The sequence below is a fragment of the Hippoglossus hippoglossus genome, chromosome 10 (assembly GCF_009819705.1).
Source record: "Hippoglossus hippoglossus isolate fHipHip1 chromosome 10, fHipHip1.pri, whole genome shotgun sequence".
NCBI classification, from domain to species: Eukaryota; Metazoa; Chordata; class Actinopteri; order Pleuronectiformes; family Pleuronectidae; genus Hippoglossus; species Hippoglossus hippoglossus.
The window spans coordinates 7,892,176-7,912,746 of NC_047160.1; the positions used below are offsets into that span (position 1 = coordinate 7,892,176).

The following is a 20,571-nucleotide window of genomic DNA, read 5'->3' on the forward strand; positions in this document are numbered from 1 at the left end:
TGGGAGTGGATAAAAATGCTTGCTTTATACAAAGTTTGTTGCTTGTGGGGTTGTCCATGCATGAGGGAGGAGAGGAGAAGAGAAGAGAAGAGAAGGGGAGGAGGAGAAGAGAAGAGAAGAATAGTGGAGGAGAGGAGAAGAGGGGAGGAGAAAAGATGACTTAAATAACAAAATACCTGAAAATTCATCTCGTGTGTTAATGAGATGTGAGAGTTTGGTCCCCCCCAAATGTTCACTTCATGACTACGGCCTCGGTGGAAGACCACTCATCACACATCTTAAAACAAAACATTGATAATGATAACACATATCACTTTCACCTTCCTGTGTTCCATTAGAGTGGATTTGGACCAAAACAGGTGGTGGCGGTTGGTCTCCTGAGAGCCACATAGCGAGCATGTGTGGTAAACTATACTTCGACTCTTCAAGTTTAGTGCTCTCCATGAGGTGGAGCCTTATAAACTGCTGAAATTCACAATATTTGGTTCCTACTTCCTCTGGAATGCAACTGTCTCCTTTCCCATTTTTATTTTATGTCTATTTTAATCTCCTGAATTCCCACATATAGTCCTGGAATAATATGAAATATATAAATCTGTCATATAAGCTCGAATAAAACCTTTCAATATGTTGTTTCACCTTTTGACTCTAAACATAGAACTGTTTGGAAAACTTAAAAGAATGTTAAGCTTTTCAACATCTGGAAATTGCGCAGTGTCCCTTGTTTAAAGTACAGAGTATGGGGAGAGGCTGTGATTATCCCATCTCTTTTAGCTCACATCCAAAAGTCAAGGTCAGGGGAGCAACTTATTTATTTAACACAGTGAGGGCAGTTAACCATGAGATTAGTTGATCCTGTTGTGACATGTTTACATTAGATTTTATCATTTAACTTTGCCTGAGTTGAAGCTGCCCTGGACATGTTCTCTTTAATTTCCTTCTCATTTGATCAGAATTGGACATTAACAAAACATTATCCTCAACTGGGCGAATATATGATCTTTCCTTGTACCACATAGCAAATTATCCCATATTTTAATTTGTTTCCAGTTATTTCAACTGGAAGAGTCTGAAACAAACGGAATACGCTAAACAAATTGTGAATTTAATGACTCAATGTCAAGCTAATGTAAGCTTAATATGAGTTGAATTATCCTTAATTTCTTATAAATGTGTTCAATCTATTGGGATGTTCCTTCCTATACATCCTGTTACATTAAAGTGTCATCTGTCTAGAAAGAAATGTTATGTTCTTGACCTAGAATTTTTATACCAGCAATATTATTCTGAATGATGTCCTCATTAAACGCTTCGATAAACTTTGCTACAGTGATGGATTTATCTTACAGTCCTGTTTGTTCCAAATGAGTTTGATGTGGCTCCATTTATTTCTATATTTGGCCTCAGTGATACAACCCATGCTCAGCCAAGGTTATCTTGTATCGGTCAGATCTAGACTTATTGTCCGTGGGTATTTCAAATGTTTTTTCCAGAATGTGGATTTTATAATCTTAGTTCAGTAATTGATTCCAATAACGTCCACATTTAAGTTTATTTTTATCCTAGAGCATCATTATGTGGCTCAGCAGATCTTTCATCTCAATCTTTCAGTTCTTCATGGTGGAAAAACCCTGTGGTCTGGTTTTTAATTTCTTCAGCCCTAGAGTCACAAATTAGAAGCTGGTTTTGTTTTTTGGTTTGTTTGTCAGCAGGATTAAGTCAAAACTATTGAACAGATTTCAACAAAACTTGGTGTAATATTTACATTTTGGGTCGGATGCGGACAAAGGGGTGGATTTGGGGATTTTCTTTTCCACTCTCTTCTACATTGCGAGATAGGACCTTCATTGTGCCATTTTTACCAGTTCCGCAGGAAATAATTCATGGATGTTGATGAAAACAATCAGGCGTATTCAGTGGGCTGATGTTGATGAGTTTGAGCTATTTGATGTGGGTCCAAATAAAATTTTGGATCGAGGGGATTTCAATGTGGTTTAATCTCCTGCAACGGAGATTATGGTTTCATCTCCTGCATTGTTTTGTTGGTTTAGCTATAAGGCTGGATTGAATTTTAAGGGAGGCCTTGGCGGAGGTATGAATCAGATTGTTTTTGACCGTGCATATAAATTGTTTTTGTACAGTTATAACTGATTGTTACATATTTTGTTTGTTGTAGGATCCTTGATTTTGTAAAATGTGTTCTCTGCTTTCAAGTAATAAAGTAATTTATCCCCCTGCCCCTAATTGCTTTTTATTAAACATGTCAACTGAGTAAATTTCCTTTAATTTGCTCTTTCACCTGTCAATTTCCATTCACATTCCATGATTCAGTGTCAAGTAATGTCTGATTTATTTATTTTTTAAATTCTGTTTGTAGCCGATCCAGTTCTTTTCTGTGGAGCTCTTTGTTTAATTAGCGCAATTAGCCTATAGTTTTCTTCCTGCCTTATTTTTGTACGACTCATGTAGCACTGTTTGAGGGATGTCCAATGCTAAAGTGTGGAGTTTCTCAAACACCAAATTGCTTTCATCTGTCCTTTGAAACCATGGGTTACGAATGACGAAAGAAGTGGAAGCTAGAATGTCCCCATTAGCAGAGGAATGTGGTGCGTGGGACTCACAGAGCCAAGAAGACAGAGAGGGGAAATGAAGGGAGAGAAGTGTATATAATGAGTTGGTTAATCATATCCCTCTGTCAGTCTCATGTTCATGCAGCGCTGCGTCTTGGGGACGGACCAGTGTGAAGGAAAAGACGCCAGGAATCTCCTCTGACAAACCGTTTGCACTATGGGAGGTAATATCTACTCAGGCATTTAAAATTAAGTTGGCACTAATTCCTTGTTCTCCTTTCCGAACCGGTCATTAAGTAGTTATTCAGAGTTGGACAAAAACATTGGTACCGCCCTCGTGTGGAGCAGGGAGTTAGCTTAGCTGGTCTGGTAATGGGGAAACACATCTGTCTGAATCTGGTGTGAAACATGCTAGTTGCTGCTAGTCGAGGATGGTTTTGATCCATCTACCTCTGGGATATGGGCCCAGCACGTTTCACCTGTGCCACTCTGCTGTCCTGTTCTATATCCGGGGTGTCAGGCAAATGTGAAGCTGTTTCCTAAAATGTCAAAATGTTACTTTAATATAAAAAAATGTACTGGTTTTAGTTATAAATGTAAATTTGAAAACGTCTCAACCTAAGTGAAAACTCAGAGAATTCAATAAATCAAACTTGATTTGGAAGAGTACACTTGTAGTAAAGCTGAACATGTGTCAGCAAGTCAGCGACCTGACCCAGTTTGATTTTACATTATCCACTGTCACTTCTGGTGATATTAGATCATCTAATACCAGAAAGAGTGTGACGAGAGCAGCAAAACCTCTGAGTTTACTGAAGTGAATAAAGATTACAATTTTTAGGAATCAACTTTTACTTGTAAGACAAAGAGTGTGTTGTTTTCATTTCAAGTCACACACATGTAACAGGTATCCTGGGATCAGCAATGAAGACAGGACTTAAACAGCCAGTATAAGTGTTGAAAATGATTTCAAACCTTTTTTGCAAAGACACATGAAATTGGAAGATGCTGGCAGCAGGACAGAGAGACCAAAAGTCTAAAAACATGGCCAGAAGACTCAAATCATTATGTGTTCAGAAAATCAAGCATTTACGGCAGCAGCGGGAAACTGGATCACTGCTGTGACCAAATGGATTGCGCCGCCGCGCTAGATGTGGTTTTGTTCAAAATATCTCTGTGTCATGGTGCTCAGAATTTAGTACCTCGGGGAAGGGGTGTTATTTGAAACATATTGGTGAAACTTCAGTGTGTTTACCAGTCTGACTGGGAATTCCTCTGAACTGAATTACATAAAAGAATTTTCCATTTTTCTCTCTTTTTTCAAATATCGAATTTTATAATTTCATTTCATTTAATTATTCTACATTCGAATGATCTTCAGCTATGACTGCAGTCCGTTCTGCGCAGTTTGTGAGCTGTTATGAGAAAAACCACAACAAAATTGTTCTCTGCACTATCCCTAATTAGTTTTCTGTATAACACGAACACTGAACCTCAGAATCCGATCTTTATAAATGACTCTGGGGCAAAATGAGGAAATAAAATAACCACTAATAAATAACATTCCTAGCCTTGTTCCAAGAAACGGCTTCACTTTCCAAGAGACAGCAGAACTCAATCAAACAACTAATCTGTGACATGAACGGAAATCAGGTCAGCCAGTAGGAATCAACAGAGGGCAAAGTTTTCCAAGTCATGCCTTTCATCCACACACACTTCAGTCTTATACCATCACAGACATGTAAATAATAAACCTTTTTTACTCGGTGCTCCACTGCAAATACTTCACTGTCAATTACCTTGTGACAAATAACTAAGGGAACACTATATACAGCTCTGTATCTCTGTTTTCTGTCAGACTCTGGCTCTCTCCCAGCAACATGTTGGCTCCTGTCCTCCTCCTCCTCCTCTTCTTCATCTCTCTCTTCATTATCTACAGCTCTCCCTCCCTGACCCCCTCCTGCTGCTTCAGCTGTCACAGCAGCTTCGGGCTGAAGCCTGCAAATATTCAAAACTAATTAATTGAATAACTGATCACACTGGTCACACTGTTCAACTTTACCACTGTTCAACTTTACCACACGTGTTTGCTAGTTTAAAGCCGTTTTTTTAGAGGTACGTACCTTTTTGACTCTTTGAAAAATAAATAAAAACAATCATTATGAGGCAAATAAATCAAACACTGCATGTTAGCTTCACCATCATCATGACTGACGTTTTTTTACATTTATTTTTTAATGCCACTCTGCTCAACTTTAACCAGTTGGTGACATTTTGACAGTCAGTTCATGGCACATGTGTGGTTGGCACATTTGACCGGTCAAGTGTTTCCACAGAACAACAGGGTGACAAGTTACGACCAGTTAAATGTGCTTTCTACACGTCGGTACATAAATTGTCTAACTTAATCCCAGTGTTGGGTCAACCACAGACCTTTGCACCTTTTGAAAGGGCCCCCCCCGGGCCAACCTGGACCTTGGGCCCCAAGTCATGTCAATACCAGGAAACGTGAGGCGTTTCCTGGTATTACTTCAGACAGCTAGACACGAGGCTCCACAGCTCAGTTCCAAGAAGCAGATTGACAGAGATAACCAAGATAACTGCTAAATAAGATCTTTATTCTGGTGGGAGGGTGACGGAGCCCATGCGAGGGTTATGCTAAGGTGTATGACAGTTTACGCTGACTCATATCACTGACAAGACATGATGACATAAAATATGTATATAGACCACCCCAGATTTGTCTTAAAGCTGCATCTGTTGAATTTGGAATTTGGGAGAAATGTTCTCAGCAGTTTTCAAATGAGTGAAACCTCATTTCATTGTAGAGCAGAGTACAGCGGATTAATTCCTCCAGCCCCTCCTTGCCCCTCTCTCTCTCTCTCTCTCTCTCTCTCTCTCTCTCTCTCTCTCTCTCTCTCTCACACACACACTGACAGCAAACCCTTCTTCCTCTTCTCTGCGTCCACACTCTGAATCAATACATGGTCATGCGCAGGAAAAAAGGGTTGTTATGCTTTTCCCAACACAGAAGAGGGCTTGTTGACTTAATCGTGAAAGTGGACAGTTTTTTATCTTGAATCTTTGACTGACGCTGGATCATTTGCTGCCTCAAAAGAATTTGCACTGAGGCATGAAGACCGTATGGACCGGAAGTATAAATAAAACAGAGAGGCTAGATACTTGTGTAAACACACATGGGAAAGCTGAACAGTCCGACAAGTGATGTGCAGCAGGAGAGGGTCAGGGAGGGAGAGCTGTAGAAAACAAAGAGAGAGATGTGGGGGTGGAGGATGAGGAGTTACTTATTTGTCAGGTACTTGGCAATTAAAACATTTGTAGTGGAGCCCCCGCTTCATGGTATTAATTAATAAATAATACCTGGGACCGTGTCGGTATTTGAGATAAGGATGGGTGGGAGGCGGTGCTGGAAGTGGATCAGGGGCCCAATTTACAACTTTGATCCCCATCCATGAATTTTTTCTGGTCTGAGCACATCTGACATGTTTTCTCTAGATGATGTTTCTTTGAAATCTGATTTAAACCAAATGTAACTTCTCATCAAAAAGAAAAAGGAAGGAAAAAAGAAAATTGTGGAGGACAGGACCTTTGACAGTCTGTTAATAACAGAGATGACTGTTTATGTTCACTCCTGTAAAGAGTCAAGAGTGCACTGGTTTCTCACCGGGATCACTATACTCAGAGTCTTGAGCATTTGCAAAAGAAGTACAGTGACACGACTGATAAAACAACAGATTAGTATTTACAGGGCATTAAATATTTACATGAAAAGTCAGTGAGAACTAAATTTTTTCCAAACACCATGCACACAGATACATTTTGTAACATGTCATTTAATGTCCAGATCAGACACCACCAGTGACCAGAGATCAACACAAATCCATTCACTCCTCTGCGTGTTCAATAAATAACTCTTAACAACACATATGCTATAAAATATGTTTTATTACTGCATACTCTCATCAAACAAGTGGGCTACAATATAAATGTAATCCAAAACACCAGGGCCAATATTCACATTTTATCATCAAATTACTTGTTAAATGTTTCTTGGAGGTCCCTCTGTAACGATGCTCACAAACCTGCTCAGACCTCCCACAGGATAATTACACACAATGAGTTAATGTTCTGCTACTGTATCAGCTGATCTGAGCACTGCTGCAAACTCTTATTACAGTAGCAAAAGGAATATTATGTTTGAACATTCATATATTACACACAAAAATACTGTCTATATTCAAAACAACATAAAAATAAGAAGCTTCGGTGTCATTTGACACACTATCTGGTTGTTAAGCATAACTTTGGTTTTAAAAGAGGATACATTCACCCACTAGTTTGGTCAAAATAAACTGAATATGCAAAATTTCAAAAAACAAGCTCAATCTCAGCACCAGATTAAATGGATTTATCATGTGCATATCATCAGGAGGGCTGTATGCTGTCACTTATATAGGGCTGGGCAAAAAATAAATGTTTATATCGCTAATATATCAATAATTATCGCAAAATGATTTTCATCAAAAGCAATATAACAAAGGCTCAATGTGTTTTTATATATTGTGTTGAGAAAACACAATCAACCTCAGATTTGTAAAATGTTTTTCATTCTCTGTTTGTCAACCTTTACGTCTTTAATCTCAAAAGAAATAATAATGTGACATTTATTGTGAAATTACCGATACTGACTGATATGAACATTTTTATCTTGATATAAATTCTGCCATATCGTCCAGCCTTGGTCACTTCTACCAATGTGAAAAACTGTGATTCATTTAGGTTTAAAGTTCACCTTTAATAAATTGTACCATGTGGGTTTTACTGAATGATAACACTCTGGTAGACGGCTGATTTACAATAAGGCACAAACTGCAGTTTTTTCTTTTTAAAGAGCCCTAATTTATGTAAAAAGTATTTTCTTGATGCTGGTATCACAAGATTTGTCACGAGTAAGTGACGACTGAGTTGCTCAGCAATCTCAGGCGTCCTAAAGTCCTCCTGTGTTGGACCCCACATACTTCACATCTCTTTATGACAAACTCTCTCATTCACAGATTATGTCGATCGCTCACATTCAATCTGTCCCTGAATTTGACCTAAATTGATTGGTCCCTACACTGAAGGAAATAACTACATATTTCTAAATAAATGCTATGACCATAATGTAATCTCTGATAAAAACATTCACTTTTCAAAAACATCCAGCTGTACAAAAATGTATTTTTTCCTTCCTAAAGCTTTAAAACGTGTCCATTATAGGAATTGTGTTCCGGCAGCAGCTCTTAGAAGTAATTTTCCGGCCACACGAATGCTCGTGTAACCTGACCACTCACTGACGGAGGTCAGATATTTGGAAAATAGTAAATGAACACTTCATGTTGGAAAGATGAAACGAGCTCCACGTGTTTTGTGATATTTTCTTAGAAAAATAGAAGCTACATTGTAAAGAGACAAGTTAAGACTTTATACATAGTGGAAACCACTTACAACAGCGTGAGTACTGCAATAATAATATAGCTAATATTGACCTCTTCTTTGTGACACGATGGGAATCATCTGGTGTTTGTCAGCATTCGAGGACAACAGCTTTCCTCCAGATGACTCAAACTGCGATGATTTCCAGATGAAGGATTTCTGCTGTTTGGCTCTCCACATTACTGTAGGATACACAGTGGGGCCCATTTTGGTTGGGTATGATGTCACCAAGGCACATGGGCATGGCGCAGTGAGAAAACGCACATGATTTTCAGATAATCGGCTACTGATTCTCGGGTCACAGTTTCCCTCTATCTTTCCCCGTGAGGTATTAAAGCTTCAACAGTTAGTACTCTTCGGCTATTAATCATACATGAAGCACTACGGCTATAGATATAACTATACGTCTGCAGTCTACAGGTAAATAATGTACATCAATTTACATGTGGCTTGAATTAACATTTTTTATAATTGTATTTACTGTGACGGTCCACTGAGAGACTTTTAACCCTCTGCACAAGCCTCAGTGTTGGAGTATGAATAGATCTATGCCGCCCTGGTTTCATCATAGTTTCTGCAGTATAGTGCTGCAGCCTGAACAGGAACAGTCCTTGGGTGAATGCTTCTACCTCAGAGTCTTTCAGTCTGATGTGCATCCTGTAGAACCTCATTCAATTCTTCCCTCCTCGCACACATCTGATCGTCAATCTGTTGGCAGCGATGCTGTTTCTCTGTGATGGAAGTTGATGGGAACCCGGGTTTGAGAGAAGAGGTACAGTGATGTGTGTGTGTGTAGGTGTGTTTGCCTGTGTGTGTGCATGTGTGTGTGTGTTTATGAAGAGCTTGTGTATTTCTGACTGGAGCGGGAGCTGGAGCGGTCTAGACCGTTCCCGTGGCAGGAGCCCTTCCAGCGCCCTCCCGAACCTCGCTCGTCCAGGGGAGACATTCTGTAGCACCAGCAGCACAGGCAAGACTACAACAGGAGAAGACAGACATGCAGTTACTCACGTGTTTTTGTCGACTGGATATTATAACTAAAATGGCACTGAGTGGAGCGCAGGCCTCCGCCAAGACCCAACAGCCCTTTTAAATTCAATCCAGCCTTAAAGTCCAACAAAACAATACAGATCATGAAATCGTAATCTCCGTTGTTGGAGATGAAACCACATTTAAATCTGCTAGATCCAGATTTTTTTGGGGATCTGCACCAAATTGGACACACTCAGTCCACAGAGTCTTTTTTTTATTCATTTGATAAATTTATTGTTTCCTGGGAAATCGGTGAAATGTAAGAAAGTAAAAAAAAAATCCTGGATCCATGTGACAAACCAACCAACAGACAAAAGAGACAGGGGTGAAAGCATTACCTCCTTGGGGGAGGTGTTTATACCAGTTGTTTCATACCTGGAAGCAGTTTTTAAACTTCTGGCTGACAAAGTAGAGGGCAATCGGGTTAATGCAGGAGTTTAGGGAGGCCATGTTGATGCCGATGTAATCCATCACTAACAGGAAGCTGGCAGGGAAAAGTGCAAAGTTAACAGTAAAGACCACAAGAAATCACAGAGGAAAGAACAATGGGTTCTCATGAAGTTCGCAGTGTATTTGTGTCGCCTGCTGTATGTGCACGCCTACCTGAGCAGTTCACAGCGGTTGGGGTCGTTTTGGTCGTAGATTGTTTTCTTCAAAATACGGCTGAGGTGAAGGGGCAGCCAGCAGAGAGCAAAAATCAACACCAGGCAGAAGACCGTCTTCGCCACTTCCCTCCGCTACGCACAGAGAGAGAGAAAGACAAATATTGAAGCCGTCAGGTCCCATGGATCATGGCTACATGATTCACAACGTGCTTGCCAGACTATTTTTGTTTACATACCTGTTTCATGTGGTCATTGAGTGCAATGCGCATGCCTTTTTTACGGCCGAGCATCTCACAGGACATAAGGGTGTAGAAGATTCCTGTGCAGGCCAGGGGGAAGCAGAAGTAGAAGCCAAACAGCCACCAATCTTTCACGTCCTGGTAGAACTGGAGAAAAACAAAGATCCAGTCATTTAATGTCCATCAATAAATAAAACATGCAGATTTAATGTGGCCTCGAGTCTCCACTGTACCGAATGTGTTTTGCATTATATAACTGTTACTGAGGTTTCTTACCAATGTATACATATAAATCATCCTGTCAACACGTACACGTACACAGAGGAGGCGGACAAAATAGCTATGTATGTTTTCTATCCACAAACCCTTTGATCACTGTTTTTTAAGTGTTCCTATAAAAAATACTTTTGTACAAACTGCAGGACAAAGTCTAAAAAAGTCAAAAACAGAGAAATTGTTTAAATTATTAGTTTTTTCCTACTGGGACTTTATTTTATCCATAATATCAATAGTCAAAAAGAAAAGTGTTTGTTTTGATTTTACTATAAATATATAAACAAACAAATAAATCTTGTTCTTATTCAATTATTGGTCAAAATGATTTGTTATGTATGTGTTTCCTCCTTTGTTTCATTTGACTTGTTTCAATTCTTTCTTTTTCCTTTTTCCACTGAAAGAACGTACTTTTTTTCCTATGTGTCCTTCAGTTCTATCCAATTGTATATACAATATTTTTGTGCAAATTACAGAACAAAAAGCGTTTAATAATACAGAAATATTTTCTTTACCAGTTCATAAGGAAATGTTTGCTCTATTATAAATAGATAAATAAATGTGGTCTGTTTTTTACTTCAGACTTGTTCTCTTGCTTTTTTCTTATCACTGAAAGGACGCTGTATTTCCGCTCTGTGCTGCAGTTCCTCTTGACCCTTCTTGTTTCAATAAAGTAAAGGAAGTTTCTTCACGTTTGACACATCATTACAGTTTCTCACTGCCCCGTCTCGTGAACACAAACACTTCATTCAGATCAACTGCATGCAGCGGACATGTATTGCATTACATTCATTAGACTGACTCATTACTGTACAGTATGTGTTAGTTGAGCTCGAGAGGCAAGAAGGAAATCCTGATTAAAGAAACACACCAATTACTTGGCTGGCCCTCTGGCGCTTCGCTTTGAAGCAAACCGAACTGTTCCCATGTGTATTTGATTGTCACATCATCAGGTGCAGGCTGAACATAACCCTTTTTTTTGTTAGTGGAGAGATCCTAATCAGTGGGCTGTCTTGGTCACAGCTGTGACCCGGGGCCCTCCCTTGTGTTTGTTCCGCTTCCCTTGTGTCTCATGTCTCACTGTGTGTGTGTGTGTGTACAGTGTGTGTCTGTGCTGTCCACGTGATGCTCCTCACTCCCTTCCGGCCGCTCGACTGGCGATCGGCCATCACACCTGCAATCCATCTACTTATAAGTCAAGCAGTATATAAACCCTCCACATCTTGTCTTTGTCCACTTTACACTGTCAAGAAGCAGAGAGCGCTAAGCTTCCCTCCAGCCCCGGCCTCGCACTGCCAGCTCCACTCCCTCATTCCCTGCTCAGCTCAGTCCTGCTGTCCGTCACTTTCCGCTTCGCCTTCCTCCTCCTCCGACTACTGGAGCCCTCTATCCTCCACTCCAAGGCCCTCTGCAGTAAAATCCTGGTTTCTTCATACAAAAATGTTTTTCTCTGTTCTGCGTTGAAACATAACATGGGTACAGACTAGCTGAGTTTTGGGCTCTCAGCTGAGGAGGAAGTAACATTGGTCGCTGTGACCGGTGTAAATCCTTCGGGTCCGGTGGCTGATGAATGATTCACAGTACAAAGAGACACAGCCCAGCTGATTTATAAAATGTATAAAATGTATAAAATGTGAAAAGTTCATCAAATCAATTTGGCAATTCAACCACCACTTTCCTGAAAGTGTAATTGTGTTCATGATTTTTTTTTTTTTAAATCAACTTTTGTTAATCAAATAGCCTTTAAATTCATCAAATCAAGATATTTTCTAATCTTAAAAATATCAATTCACATCCAGTTTCATCACTTCCTTTTAAATCAATTCATTTCTGTGAAATTACTCATAACAGTGCAACCAAATAAGTACTCAGTTGTTATTACTACAGTATTACATCAGTACTCAGTGGTTCCTACTGCATCATTACTTGAGTGCTTAGTAGTTATTACCATATTATTTTATGAGTACTCAGTAACTTTTACTACTATAATATTATATGAGTACTCACTAAATTTGATTACATTATTAAATGAGTACTCAGTAGACATACCACATTATTAAATTAGTACTCAATAGATATTACTATATTCAGTATTCATTGTTGGACCACACCCATCTTCAAGTTTCACCCCAAGTTTTTATGCTGCATCTTGTATGGTTGTGACACTACTGCGGTGACGGACGGATGGAAACAGACACACTATTTAGGTCGGTAAAAAAGTGTCCTATACCTTCATGAAGCTGATGGTTTGTTCCGGGTGCAGGAGGCAGACTCGCAGCTTACTGCCTCTGTATGGTATCTCCAACATGTCGAACGCCAGCGCCTCGGGGACGGCCAGCGCCACGGCCACCAGCCAGATCAGAGTCACCTGCACGGCTTTCCACAGAGGGATCCCCATCCCCTTCACCCTGCTCCATGATGTCACTGCATGGTAGCTGCACGCACACACAGCATACAAACACAGACACAAGCATTAGCTGCGTTCAACACTAGTGTTTATGTTTTTTGTGTATAGGGCAGAGGTCTATACCGGTCAATGCTGAGGGCGCACAAGCTGAGGACAGTGATTCCCACAGAAGCTTTCTGTATGAACGGCACCAGTTTACAGACGTACACCCCAAACGGCCAGTCCTCCGCTATCAGCTGCAGAGAGAGATAATTGAAGGAGACAGAGAGGGAAGACATTCGTGGTGAGAGAAATCTGAGAAGTGTCACCTATGTGACCTTTGAGGGTCATTGAAGGATCATCTGTTCATCATGTCCTCCACTATTGCTGCAGCAGCTAAAGCCAAAACCAACAAGAATGTGTTCTTCCTTGCCGTAAGCGTCCTTCTCCCCAGGAGGATGGAATCAGTTCAGGATTTGGACAATGTTTTCAACAACAAAGGCTACACATTCGATTTTTGGAAGGCTTCATACAAAATCCACAGTTTTGTCTGTACTGTCTTATTTCATTTTTTTATGATCAGCTTTAGATATAGTTAATTTACTCTCTTAACTTAACAATTTGGGCTGTTGACAAAAATGCCCGAAATTCCAAGTAAATTCCAAGTAAAAAAATTATATTTCCAATATTTCATATTTTTGTGTTTTAATTCAATAAAAAGTGTTCAGTCCATTGGTATTGCATGGTTTTAACATAAACAAACAAATAAAAGCAAAAATGAGACTTATGTAATCTCACTAATCAACCCAATCTGTTTAATGGCCACAACCAGAATTGTGCAACGTAAATAAACAAAACCACATGACACTGGCGAAAAGTTGAGACAAATTGCAGCAATAAGGTCATAAATAAACCACAGCTAACCACAGGATATGCCAAGAAATGCGTTGCAAATGACTCAGCCATAACTGTGATAGTGCAGTGCAGAAGGAATAGCTTTAGATTGACATACTAAACTAGTTACAGACCATTGGATGGGAAATTTAATTAATTTAAACTTCTTTTTTTACTTCTTTTTTTTTACATTTGCGTAAAATGCCTAATTTAGATTTTTATATCATCAGCAAAAGCTGTATATCATCATATTATACTTCACAAACAGAGACATGTATTCAATCTAATGACTTGATGTAGCTATAAAATGTAGATGTAGGACAAAAAGACTTGACAGAGATCATCACATACAAACAGAGGAAACACTGCACAGACTAGTGCCGCCATGTTCAATCTTTTTTCAAGCATTTTGACTACTGTGAGTTTTTGGAGTTTTCATTATTGTGTGTTGTGCACAAGACTGCAGGCCTCAAGTCACGATATACTGGTATCAAGTGGAAGTGAAACAATGTGCGACCTTATCCTCCCAAAATATGAAGCTGCAGGGTACATTGAGCAGAATAAATCTTTTAGTGTCTTTGTTTGACTCACTGTGAAAATTGTGTTTATGCTACATGTATATTTTGACACTAAATCAGAACCTAGGGATGGTAAAAGTATTTAAATGACAACACGAAGCAGTCAATCAAACTGACTGGCCCCAATAACTGCAGCAGCAAGTCTTTAACGTCTGCAGGCAGAATTCCGAGAATCAAGAGTACAATCCACAATGTGGGATAAAGGAATGTGGTCATACAGCGGTTTTCTGTTCATACCAGTGTAAACTCAATTTGTGCACAGACACAAAGGAAAACACACACCTACCTTAAACACATTGATAGGGATGGCGATGATAATGTAAAGCAGGTCCCCCAGTGCCAGGCTGCCAATCAGGACGTTTGGTCCGTTCCTCATACACTTGTTCTTATATATGATCCTGAGCAGCGCTGAGTTGCCGATCATCCCCACCACAAAGATCAGGCAGGACACGATGGTGTTCACGTACTTGAAGGCGTGTTTGATCTCTGTGGGCTTTATGCACATGGGGGGGAAGGAGCCCCGCGGTCGGCCTGGCTGTGGTGGAGGCAGCGGGACAGATGTGTTGCTCTTGGAGGTTTCTGAAGCCTCAGGGCCGCCTTGGGAGTCGCGGGCGAACCTGGAGGCCCCGACCACCGCCACCATCAGGAGACACAGCAGAGCGAGGGCCCTCATCTTCACACGAGCTTCACACGCGCCTCACACTCACGCAGCAAGATGTTCGCTCACTCAAAGGCACGGGGCAGCCGAAAAATTACACACTTAAAGGCACTCACACACACACACACATTCACGTGCTCATTCCCATCCGGACACTGGGTCTTGCTCCAGGTTTGACAACGTGTGACCAAGTCCAAGGTTCTTTGTCCTGCAGAGGAAGCAGACAAACCATCACGTTACACACAAACAGTTGCACTTTTATCTCACAATGTATTGGACTGATTGCCACACAATTTTGTGCAGACATTCATGATCCCGACGGGATGAATCCTGATGGCTTTGATGATAAAGATACATGATAAAGAAAAAATTATTAGAATTTAGGTCAAAACAACAGTGGAACAAAGCTGCAACCATGACTTTTACTTTTGTTTATTAAGTGGGTGTTGTCAGGGTCACTAACAAACAGGGGGAGACTGACAAAAAATATATCAAATATCAGTTTTATGATAGCTTTTTAACCTTTTTTTTAGAACAGGACAAGATGGTGACTATCCATATAAGGTGTTAGCGGCCACCAGCGTAACATAGCCTCAGATGTGCACCATAGCGTCACCAAGTGTTTTGGCCTTGTAATCAACTAAACAGGCCAAACCTGAGGGTACGCAGAGGCTAAAGGTAAATATGACTGGCTACTGACTTGTTTGGCAGTACTATGGAAGCCATGTGGCCCGCTCAGTAGATCAGACATCATAACCTCAATTCTCAATCCCTTTTGAACTAAACGCTTTCCCATTTTAGAACATAGGACAAGATGAAGAATATCCCTTGTATGTTCTACTGCCCTAATTAATGCCTAGGGACATGTCTTCAGTTGTGTAATTTAGCGTCATAATGTGTTTCAGCCTTTTAATCACAAGACACCCTCTTCTAAGGCCCACCAAAGCTTGATCAGACCTGGGTGCATGTCTCTAGCACCTTGGGGCCCAGTTGGGATCTTTCCTCCTGATCCAGAGCCATTGGCTGCATTGTTCTACAGTCTGTGATATTTCTTTCATGGTCTGGTGTGGGGCTTGTGCGTAGATTCCCAGATCTCTGAGCAACCTGATGGTGGATGTTCCAATGAAACCCCTGCAGCCAACCTCCACAGGGCAGACTATTGCTTTCCAGCCACGTTGTTCTGCCTCATCTAAGAATAAAAGCATCTAAACCCCAGGGCACCTGTGCCCCATAGAAATAATGTTTCTATGCAGCTAAACTGTAACAGCAAAGATATATTTTCTAGGCAACATAATGTAACTGTAACCATAATGTATTCATATTTGGCAAGTTGCAAATATGTTGATACTGAACGAATCAACAATCGACAATCACAGACATTACATTTGTTTTCTGCCAACATTTCTGATCTTATGGTACAAAATCTACTTGAAGTAACCCTAACCCTAACCCTAACCCTAACCCTAACCCCTAAGTTTAGAGCAAGATTGTAGTTTATCTACATTTAACCAACTTTCCCTCATCTTAACCAAAGTGCTTTTGTTGCCTAAACTTAACCACAGACAGGACTGTGGATGTGAACTCTGGTGTCTGGTCCCCCAACCACCAACCTGATGAATACGCTGCTAATACATGTGATTCATTCAATCAGTCATTTACTAAAAAAACTAACAAAAGAATGTTATCTCTTAATCTATACCAGTCATTATGTTTCTGACGGAGCTGAAGTTGTTAAACTACTGAGCATGATTCTGCACGTGGAGAGCTAACATGTAAATGATCAAAGCAGGCGCACAATTTCATTGTCTGTACCACAGAGTTGATTCAAATAGATTAAACTTGATCCCAATACACGAGTGAGCATGGTCCTGAATCAACAGGTGTTAAAATAATTCTGAGTCAGATGTTCAAAAGTTTCTATAAAATAACAATTGCAATATTGAGAGCGTGTTCCGTGTAACGGAGAAGCAAAAGAGAGGGAGAGAAATGAGCAGAAAGAGAGGGAGAGAGGAGAGCAATGGAAGAGTGATGACTGCATTTAGGAACAGCTCCTCTGTGTCCAATGTGTGTGTGTGTGTGTGTGTGTTCGTGTCTGTGTGTCTGTATGTGTGGCTGTGCTCCCCTAAGCATGTGTCTACAGATATTGTTGCCATCGTCAATCAGCCCATTTTTCCGAAAGACGCCTGGAGGCATTCTGGGGGGTCCCCATGATTCTTGAGACGCTCAGAGCTAAGCTAGGGTCCTCTGTGAGACAAAGAAAATGCACGCACACACACACACACACACACACACACACACACACACACACACACACACACACACACACACACACACACACACACACATTGTTCTTCTGTCTTTTCGAGGACACTTGTTGACATATTGCATTCCCCAACCCTAAGCTCAACCATTACAACTAAATGACTTGCTCTAGCCCTTAGCCTAACCCAAACCTGAAACTAATCCTAGCCTGAACCTTAAATCCAAGCTCTAGCCCTCAAACAGACTTTAAACTTTGAAGTTGTGCAAACTGACCAAAATGTCCTCACATTCCCAAAATGTCATCACACCATCTTTAATATGCGAACACAACCCCACAAGCCCATCTCTGAGCAGATGTGCAAACCTCTTGACACCATGGTTTGGGGAAAGGAACAAATACTTTCTTTAACTTGTTTTATAGTCATATAAGAATGTGCTTATAAGACATACATACACATATATTTATGCTTTTGCACACAGGCTGTCAAACAAAGCAGGCATTCATGACTGTGTTCGGCTCACAGAGGCTCATTCTGTCCAAACACAAAGACATCAAATCACATGGATGAACTCACACACATATCACAAGAAATCAGTTTTGAAAAATTTGGCCATCATCCACACATATCCCCTCTGTCATCTGAATAATCTCTTTGTGTTGTATAACAGGGCTGCTCATTAGGCCGCGTTAGAGCGGGATTCTCTGATGTATTTGGAAAGCTGAGGTTTAATTGGACTGATCCTCCTAATCTAATAGGTTCTACTTTAGCAACCATCTCCGACCTTTAGCTCCGCTGGCTCCGGATCTAAGAAGGAGGAGGAGGAAAGTTGGCAAGCGGTGGAGTAAAAGTGAAGGGGTTACTAGAGGTGGTCATAAAATGTGCATGTATGTGTGGGAGGAAAGCGAGGGAAAAGGGACATATGACAAGTGTGTTCTGAAAAAAATTGCAAAAGAATAAAAAAAGCAGAAATACAGGGATAAACTGACGATAAAAGAGGCCACGATTGGGATGAATGCCAGCTTGATCTACTTTAGCATTTAGAGGAACAATGGGAGGAAAACGAAAGCACAGGAAAGGCCAAGTCAGAAGAGGGGAAAGAGTGCCAGCTGAGGGGGTTGGAGTCATAAGAGCGTCCTGGAGGTCCTGCCTACAGGTCACTCTCATGACTGGCTGCAAAACAATGATAAGATGGGAGAATTGGAAAATGCTGATAGAGAGCGCTCATCCAAAGTTACAGGATCATTTTTTTTATTTGCACATAATCACAAGACCAACGAACGTCTACTGTGACGCAAATGCGCGATGGATCTAAATTGACAATGTTTTTGCCTCAGCTCTGTGGTTTATCGTGATCTTGCAGTTTTCCTCTTATTCTGTCCATGTTGTGGATTAACTGGATCACGTCATACTCACAAGGGGGGACTGCTGCATGCAAGTGAAAATGCAAACACCCATGCCACAACAATGAGGTTTTGTTTTTTATAAATCAAATCTAAATGAAAAATACCAGGTTAGTCTCAGCTCCACTACATCTCAATGCCCTGATGTGACAGTTTGATTTTATGGCTGCATTTTAAGATTTTTGTGTTCTTAGTCACACTGTGAAATACAGCTCTTCTGCCAGTTCCCTTGAATTTAGTGGTCTCTGCTGTGAAAGGATTAAATAAATCCCTGTCTACGCGGGAATAAAGAAAGCCAGTGGAGTGAATACAGCTTTGAGTGATTCTGTTATTGTCAGGGGCAGCGATGTATGGCCACTGTGAGCCAAGTTTTTGCTGAGCCCCTCAGATGCGCAGCGGGAGGCGGCTCGGCAACGACCTGCAGGGCGTGAAATGGACGGACTGCAAACTGTGACTGGTGGACTGCAGTAGATTTATCAACACTGACAGGCTGTGATGAGCATGAAGCTGACCTTCACTCTGCGTAACCGCGTGGAAACGACATTGTCACGCGTGTGAGAGAAGCTGAGCCCCTCCATTTGAACACCAGGGCCCCTAACTAGGTTAGAATGCGGTCAACAAGTGGGCAACCAGACAATCACTTTCCGTGGTAAAAACAACACAAATTCACACGCAAAGTTTCTGGGTTCATAGTCAACTGAAACTGTGACACGATGCATGCGTAAAGATGAAAGAAGAACCATAAACACTTTTTCATTTACCCTGTAAAAACAACAACAGACTGGTTTCTTCAAACTCAAACCAAGATAGACAGATAGATAGATAGGTGTATGAATAGGTTAAGGTCATTGACTGCATCCGTTTTCTGGACTTACCCACCTGCGGGGCCGTTCTGTGGTCACTGCCAAAGTTTTCCGATCCAATATTCCAGCTCAGTTCCACCAATTGGATGATTGCGCTTTCTGGATTTAAAACGAGGTGTATTTTTGATCTCCTGCTGTTTAAGATCACGGTGTGTCCACTGTGTGTCCACTGTGTGTGTCCTCCCCGCTCCCGGCTGCCTGGGCTCTGACGCACGGAAAGGACAGCGCACGGGTTTTATAGGCACAAGCCGGGAAGCTGCTGAACCAGCCAATCACGTCCCAGGCAACAGCATCCTTCCCTCTCCGCTGTCGGGACGCGACTCTAATGCATACATGGACTTTTTTCTTCTTTTATTTTTTTAACTTTCTCCTCCTTTGTATTAATTACTTCTTTGGTTATTCTGCTTATGACGTAGGCCTATACACATGGGATGCTGATGCTGTCATGGGAACGGTTCAGCCTCCAGGGTTCATACCCCTGCAGGATGTAAGATCAAAAGAGCAAGAACCACAGGCACACACACGGACACGAACACGCACACCCCCCCACACACACACACAAACCTTTATATCTGTATAAAACACCTTGTTTGGGAGGTTTGACATTGTCAATGAGTTCCATTTTAGTTTCTAAGTTTTTGCTGTTGAAAAGGGTTTTTATTGAAAAGCATGTAAATATGACTGGCACACGAATGATGTCTGAACCATATGTGAAGGCTGGATCACCTACAGCAGTAAATCATTTGTATCAGGTTGCTGTATCTCATAATGATAGAGGGCTTCTTCTACACAGGAAGTCTGTAGTTTCTCTGTAACTGAATATACTGAATATTAAGTATTTCCTATGTGATCAATGGCATATTACTTGTGTTCAGCATTTCACGGTATTGTTGGTAATGACTGACCACAGTGGCGCTCACAATGACATCTGCCTTTAATAAACTCCTACAATATGAATGTTCATGTCACATTCTTTAGGTTTAGTCATCAACGTTCCTTACTTCCTTGTACGTCAAGGTGCATTACCACCATCTACTATATCTATACCATATCAATTTCTTCCTCATCGACCTTTTCTCGTCTTCAACGTTGTTGCAAGTGTTAAATTTGATTTTATCGCAGAGCACTCAGAAGCTACAACTTACTTTATATGTGTCTTTGATGTTTTGTATTCTTGTTTTAAAAGGGGCTATATAATAAAGGTTATCAATATAATGGCATTAATGCACGTTGATGTTGGTTGCCACCTGCCAATAAACCGAACAAAGAAGAAGAGGATTATCTATCGGCTTGCAGACATTTTTTTTGCTTACGTC

General features: G+C 40.8%; 1 protein-coding gene across 2 annotated transcripts; it reads right to left on the reverse strand.

Annotated features, from left to right (window-relative positions):
• Positions 1-7,297: 7,297 nt before the first annotated feature.
• Positions 7,298-19,468, reverse strand: LOC117769438 (endothelin receptor type B-like). 2 transcript variants are annotated; one of them, XM_034598315.1, is made up of 8 exons: positions 19,272-19,468; positions 14,357-14,936; positions 12,743-12,855; positions 12,443-12,647; positions 9,937-10,086; positions 9,699-9,832; positions 9,471-9,579; positions 7,298-9,039 (listed from the first exon to the last, which is right to left on the reverse strand). In XM_034598315.1, exons 2-8 carry the CDS (start codon positions 14,741-14,743, stop codon positions 8,899-8,901), a joined length of 1,239 nt encoding a protein of 412 aa, XP_034454206.1. In that variant the 5' UTR covers positions 14,744-14,936; positions 19,272-19,468; the 3' UTR covers positions 7,298-8,898. The 2 variants fall into 2 exon arrangements, with proteins under 2 accessions (XP_034454206.1, XP_034454205.1); XM_034598314.1 differs by having other exon boundaries at positions 19,268-19,468.
• Between the last annotated feature and the right edge of the window lie 1,103 nt (positions 19,469-20,571).